Below are 7,180 nucleotides of genomic sequence, written 5' to 3' on the forward strand. Positions count from 1 at the left end.
AGTTAAATATAAAAGGATTCTAATTAAAAGTCTGAGAGTCAAGTTGGAAGCAACTGCCAAGCTGGTATCATTTCAATGATCTACTTCTAAACAGTCCTAGACATTGACTAATTTCCTCACTTTAAAACTACAGATACCCCGAGTGGCCTGCTGAGTATATTTTCTCCCTTCTTTCCTTTTAACCAGCAAATATTGACTTATCACAGCACATAAAATAGATTCTGATATCTCCATGCCAACAACCTACTGCAGAAATCCTGGAATACAAAATAAGAATGTGGAGTGCTAACCCATGCATCTAAAAGTGTACTGAATGATCATAACTAACATGCACTTACTAACATCCTTACTGTTTGCTAAGTTCTTTATACATATTATCCCATTTATCACTGTCCCATCCCATAAAGTAAGTACTATTGCAATTTTCATTTTATAAAAATTGAGGTTTAAAGGTGAAACCATTTGCCCAAGTTCACCCAGAAAGTGAGTGCAGACTGTGGACCCATGTCTGACTCCAGAGCCAGAGCTCTAGTCAATCCTCCCTATCCTAGGCACAAACAAATAGATACACTATAGACACAGTTCTTAGATAGGACATTTCATATTCATTTTAGAGCAGACAGATGAATACCATTATCCTCACTAAGAGATGAAGCAATAGAGGACAATAAAACTGATCTGCCACTGGTCACTGAGCTAATGAGTCAATACAAATCCTCTATCAATGGAGAGCTGTGGACTGGAGGGAGCCATCTTGAAAAACCCTATTTCCTTGTATACAGACAATGGTAGTGACCAGAAGGGAAACAAATTTTAGTGGGAAACCACCTACTCTCAGAGCTTTAGCCAAAGCTATAGGACATCCCCTGGTATACACATCAGCTTCTGGGGGAATAACTTCAGATGGCACAGCACAATCTATGAATCTGGCACTTTCCTTAAACAATGATAGTGATCAACTAGACCATCAGCTAGCAGGCAAAAAAAAAAGGGAAATCCCCAAGCTGATTCAGCCTGGTGTCCGACTCGCTCTCCTACATCCAGTTCCTCTGCTGCCTCCCCGACACTCACGGTTCTGGATGGTAATCTTGCGCTGCCTGTAATCCACTCCTAATACAGGCTCATTCTGTCCCCGCCGCTGTGCCACAATGCGGACCTCTCGCTGATTGTCGTTACAATCATTGGATGGATCTTGGCCCAGGGATAAAGCTGCCTGGTATGCTGAGGAGAGAGAACACACCAAAGTGAGACAGAAAAGGGGAACTCCCATTAAGAAAGGAAGCAATGAGTGTTGCTTGGGGCAATGAGCCTTGTCGACTTTTACTGAACCTACAAATATCCTGGGAATCTTGTCAAACATGCAGATTCTGGGGAGTTGTTGTTTGTCATTGTTGCTTTTTTAAACATTTTATTGTGAATTGAGTGATAGTTTACAAGGGAGAACATCAGTTTTACACTCATCCTATTGTGTTTCATTTCACTGCAATGATTACAATTCCCTCTGTGCATCATCACTCAAAAGTATTTATTTCTATTCCCTCTGTTTTTTTGTTTTTGTTTTTGTTTTCTTTTTTTTTTGGGGGGGGTGTACACAAAAACACTCAGGAATATATAACCATTTAAACAATCAAAGGGCACCTGTCTCCCACTCCAGCTTCCCTGCTTCATCATTTGAGTTATCCTAGCCCCAGCTCCCATGGGGTTCATCTACCTGCTCTTAACACCATAAGGTTTGAAAGCTGTTAAATCTCCCTATGGCAGATCAATCCAGGTATTTGAAAATTAACTCCCAGGAAACAATGTCTCAATTAAAGATGGGTCTTAATGGGTGCCATGTCAGGTTCAGTGAGTGGCTAAGACAGTCAGCTTCTGTGATTCTACTTAATTCATACTCTTAGACCTCAACCCCAGGTCTCAAAAATGTAAAGCTGATGTCACCCCTCCTCTTCTCTACCTCATGAAGCTCACTTCCTTGCTACGCACAGGGTGTCTATTTATTTTCTTGAAATTTCTAAAACTATCTTCAGGTGGGGATGTGGAGTCCTTTTTGCTTTAAGAGAGGGCAGGGGAAGGGGGCAGCCAGAGAGAAGCTTTGGCTCCAGATGACAGAACTGATGTGAGTAGAACGGTCATCACTGAGAGGCAGGTTTGGGCTAAACTGGAAGGGAGTTGTGTGGCACTGGGAAAAAATGTCCAACCTTCTGCCAGTAAGGGTCTGTTCAGAAGAGGATGATCGGCCGGCCATCCATCAGGAAAGCTGTTTGCAAAGGGAAGCTGGCCCTGGATGGGAAGTTTCACCAATGACTACTAAGGTCTCATAGATCCTGAGGAACATCCCACCTACTGCCATCTGAGTCAATTCCAACTCATAGTGACCCTATAGGACATAATAGAACTGCTCCTTAGGGATCGCAAGGCTAACTTTGTAAGGGAGCAGACAGCCTCATCTTTCTCCTGAGGCACAGCTGATGGGTTTGAACTGCTGACCTTGTTGTTATCAGCCTAGTGCTTAATCTACTGCACCACTAGGGCTTTTTTTTGGGCGGGGGGGGCTGGCTTTCTAAGTTGATGTGGTGTTGTGGTAACGGGTCTGCCTCATCATCTCAAGATACTGATGTGGAACTAGGAACAAAACAGGAGGTAGGACTCACTCTGCCTTTGATTTAATATCGGAACTGCCTTAAAACATTTAAGAACATCATATTTTAAAATAAATAAAATATTTATATATTTTAAAATAAGTAAAACAGCAAAAGCCTTTTTTAAAAGTCATTTTTATCAGCCAGGGGTTTAGTTTGTTTATTTATAAAATAAGGGACCTACATTAAGTGATCTTGGTGTTCTGGGCTAATGCACACTGGACTGCAAAGTCGGTTTGAACTACAAGGTCGGCAGTGCAAGCTCACCAGCTGCTCCTTGGAAACCCTATACAGGGTTGCTATCAGTCAGAACCGACTCAATGGCACTTAACAACAAAATGGCTTTACTATAGAGTCCTGGTGTGATGCTGAGGGCTACTGTGCTGGACCACAAGGTCGGTTTGAACCACCAGGTTGGCAATTTAAGCTCACCAGCTGCTCCTAGAAAACCCTATACAGGATTGCTATAGTCAGAACCAACGCAATGGTACTTAACAACAACAACAAAGCGGGGAATGTGATGGCTCCATACAGTAAGCACTGGACTGCAAATCACAAGGTCCACAGTTGGAGCCTGCCAGCTGTTCTGCAGGAGAAAGATGAGCCTTTCTGCTCCAGCAAAGATTTAAAACCCTATACAGGGTTTCTATGAGTTGACGGCACTTTACAACAAGTCTCTGAAGCAGTAAGCACTTCACAGAGGTACCTGTGACCCAGTGAAAGCAAGGGCAAAAGACACTCACATGCTGAGTAGTAGTCAAAGATAGGATCCTTGCAAAAGGACTTAAAGCGCCATGTCACCACCACATCCTGGAGCTGGGCAGAAGTAGTGTAGTCACATTTGAGGATGACCGAGGCAAACAGTGTGACATAGCGCTCTGTGTGTTGGACTGTGACCAGCAAGGACAGGCACCCTGAAACCAAGAACCAGGAGACAATGCTGAAGTCAGAACACACCTCTGAGGAGTGGCCTACTTCTGTTCATGGGATAATAAAAGCAATGCAAATGAACAAAACATATTACCTGATCCTGTGTTTGAAAGGCAGAGCCTGAGTTCTTACTTGGCCTGGTAGGGGGTGGGGCAGGGATTACACTAGTCACACTGGATGATATATAGGAGAGAAATGGCTAAGTAACATTTCCAAGAGCTAACAGTCCACTGACAATGATAACACATCCAATAACAACAACAAAATTGTTCCCCATGTAGTATGGAACAACCTTTCTAATACATTTTCTTTTCACGTCTTTGCTGAAAATGTTTTCCCATTTCTGTATGGCTATAGTTCAAACTTTATAACCAGGTTTATGAGGCTGGTCAACTGTCTTCTACCTTTCTCTCCTGACTTATTTTCCTTCATGCCCTATACTTTACACTCAGGGTTTCAGCCATATGAACTCATTCAGTCCTTCCTGTGCTAGTCTTTCTTTCTTCTCTGGGTCTTTACATGTGTATATTTCTTGGCCTGGAACATTCTTCCCTATCATTGAAAACCAGCTCTATACCTGGGATGGTTAATTTTAGCATCAATTTGGCTAGGTTACGATACCCAGATGTTTGGTCGAACACCAGTCTAGATGTTGTTCTGATTAGTATCTTGTTGAGTCAAACAATCAGTTGACTCAAAGTCAAAGAAATTACAATCATCCACTCAGTTGAAGGCCTTAAGGGCAAAAAATAAGGTTTCCAGGAAAAGGATTGTGCCTCAGGATTATTACATAGATTTCCTGCTGGTGTTTCCAGCCTGTAAGCCTACCTTACAGATTTCAGGCTCAAGACTACAATACCAACTCTTGTTTAACTTTCTAACCTGTGGACCTGTCCTACAAACTTCACACTGGCCAGCCTCCACAATCTTGTAAGTCAATCCTTAAACTCTATTTCTCTGTCTCTATTGCACTGGAGTCCTGGTGTGGAGTCTCTGTGAGTTCAAATCCACTTGACATCAAGTGGTTTATTATGTTTTTCCGTTACTCTGAAGAACTCTGACTGATACAACTACCTTCAATGGGCAGATTAGTATTCATTCATTCTTTAGAACCTCAGTTTAAACCTCACCTCCCTCAATAAGCCTTCTCTCACTCTGCAAGTCTAGGTGAAGGGCCTGAGCTTTGTATTCCCAAAGTGTCTTGTCCCTTTCCCAAGCAGCATTCTTCACTCTTCTCAGCGATGGCCTGTTTACTATGGACTCTGAGAAGGTGGACTGGGTTGGTCTCTAACTCACTGTTCTAACACCAGCACGTTGTACAATAAGTAACTGCCACCTGCTTGACACTCAACAAATGTTTGTAGAATAAATGATTAAAAGAATGACCAAGGACATATTAACAGTAGAACTGATTACAAGTGATCATCATAACCACAGAGCAAATAAACCAAAAATGATCAGACTGTGATACAACTTTATCAAGAAAGACTTGAAGTTTTCCCTTTTTCTTTTAAAAAATTCTCTTTCCCTATTTCCCAAATTGTCCTGGTATGGTTCTGTAGGATGAGTACTGGACTGCTAATCTTAAGGTCAGTGGTTCAAACCCACCAGTCACTCCGCAGAAACTCTATACAGCAAGGGTGGGGAACATCTGGCCCGTGGGCTGTATGTTGTTGTTGTTGTTGCTGTTATGTGCCGTGGAGTTGGTGCCGACTCATAGCGACCCTGTACAAGGTTTCCGAGGCTGTAAATCTTTACAGGAGCAGAAAGCCTCCTCTTTCTCCCGTGGGACACCTGGTAGTTTTGAACTGCTGACCTTGCAGTTCGCAGCCCAATTCGTAACCACTACTCTACCAGAGCTCCTTATAAGGCCCTCAAAATCATTTGGTCTGGCCCTGCCAAGGCAACTGCAGTTTGAGCCATCACATTAAGGGTGACTTAATTAAATGTTTGGCTAAATATTTGTTGATGTTTTTAAGTGCCGTTGAGTTGATTCTGAGTCATAGCGATCCTGTATAAGCTTTCCAAGGAGCGACTGGTGGGCTTAAACAGCCAGCCTTGCAGTCCAGCACATTAACCCGCAACATCACACAATGACCAATTTTTAAGTTGATAAATTTTATATGGCTGGCAAAGGATGTTATAAATATCCAAATGATCCTTGACAGAAGAAAGGTTTCCCTTAACAACAACAACAAACCCCTGCTATGCAAGGCTGCTATGAGTTGGAACCAACTTGATGGCACTTAACAACAGCAACAACCCCTCAAATCTACAGACATGTTTAAAGCACCAGAGTTGTCATAATGAGAAACCAGAAGGTACAGAAATGTCAGGTGGGACTTTGGCATGGTCAGGGGTTCACACATAACCTATATCTTCCTGATATGTCCCTGTGTTCTAAATGGTTTTTAGGCTGAGTTATTTAGGGAGGCCTCTTGTGTAAAGATGTAGGATGCAACCTAGAGCATCATGATCACCAGGAGGGATGATAAAAGCTCAGATCACTGAGCCCCATCAACAGAGATTCTGATTCACTAGGACTTGAGTGGGACCCAAGAACTTACATTGCTAGCAAGTTTCCAGCAGATGCTGATCTAGTGGTCTGAGGACCATACTTTGAATACCACAGATAAAAAACATTAAAACAAAAGCACAGGTTTTAGAGTCAGACACAACTGGGTTTAAATCAAACTTTACAATGTTCTTGGACACTGAACAAGTTATTTAATTTCTCAGAACTTCTTTTTCATCAGCTATAAATAGGTGTAATGCTTATAGTAATCACAGCAGGTTATTGAAGGAATTCAATGAGGTAATTCACTTACAATGCTTGGTGTGATGCCTGGCACTAGTGCTACTATGTTAGTGTATCGAGTCACTTTCCCTACACGCCCTTATTGCAAGGGCCAAGAGAAAGGAGTTCAAGTTAGGGTCTCCTCAATAGAGCCCTCAGGTAGCGAGCCAGCTGCATTTTGATGGAGCTGTCTCACACAAGGAGTTCCTGGGTGGTGCAAATAGTTAACTTACTCCATTGCTAACCCAAAAGTTGGAGAGTTGAGTCACCTGGGGGGTCCTCAGAATAAAGGCCTGATAATCTACTTCCAAAATATGAGTTCATGAAAACTCTTTAGAGCACAGTTCAACTCTGACACACACGGGGTTAACATGAGTCAGGATTGACTTGACAGCTACTGTCGTTTACCTCCCATGAACAAAGCACTTATAGCTACTTCTTTTGTTTTTGTTTTTTTAAAGATTTTATTGTGAATTGAGAGAAAATTTACAGGGCAGATCATCAGTTTTACATTCAACAAATCATATACATTGTGTTGTTACAATGATTATAATCCTTTCCATATACCATTAGTAAAAAGGCTACTAGACTTCATTGGAAGATTCAGCAAAGTGGCAGGGTATAAGATCAACATACAAAAATCAGTTGCATTCCTCTATAGTGACAATGACAGGGCTGAAAAGGACACTAGGCAAGCAATACCATTTACAATAGCCACCCAAAGGATGAAATATTTAGGAATAAACATAACCAGAGAAATAAAGGACCTATACAAAGAAAATTACAAAACACTACTACAAGAAACCAAAAGAGA

At 41.9% G+C, this 7,180-nt stretch overlaps 1 protein-coding gene across 1 annotated transcript in view; it reads right to left on the reverse strand.

Moving 5' to 3' along the window:
* Window positions 1–7,180, reverse strand: part of ILDR1 (immunoglobulin-like domain containing receptor 1) — a 56,639-nt gene that overhangs the window by 21,218 nt on the left and 28,241 nt on the right. The window contains exons 2-3 of the mRNA XM_006869418.1: window positions 3,383–3,616; window positions 1,072–1,221 (exon numbers count right to left, since the gene is read on the reverse strand). Coding sequence (XP_006869480.1) covers window positions 1,072–1,221; window positions 3,383–3,616 — 384 coding nt within the window. The remainder of the gene's footprint in view (window positions 1–1,071; window positions 1,222–3,382; window positions 3,617–7,180) is intronic.

This window comes from Chrysochloris asiatica, unplaced genomic scaffold (genome assembly GCF_000296735.1).
Source record: "Chrysochloris asiatica unplaced genomic scaffold, ChrAsi1.0 scaffold00130, whole genome shotgun sequence".
NCBI classification, from domain to species: Eukaryota; Metazoa; Chordata; class Mammalia; order Afrosoricida; family Chrysochloridae; genus Chrysochloris; species Chrysochloris asiatica.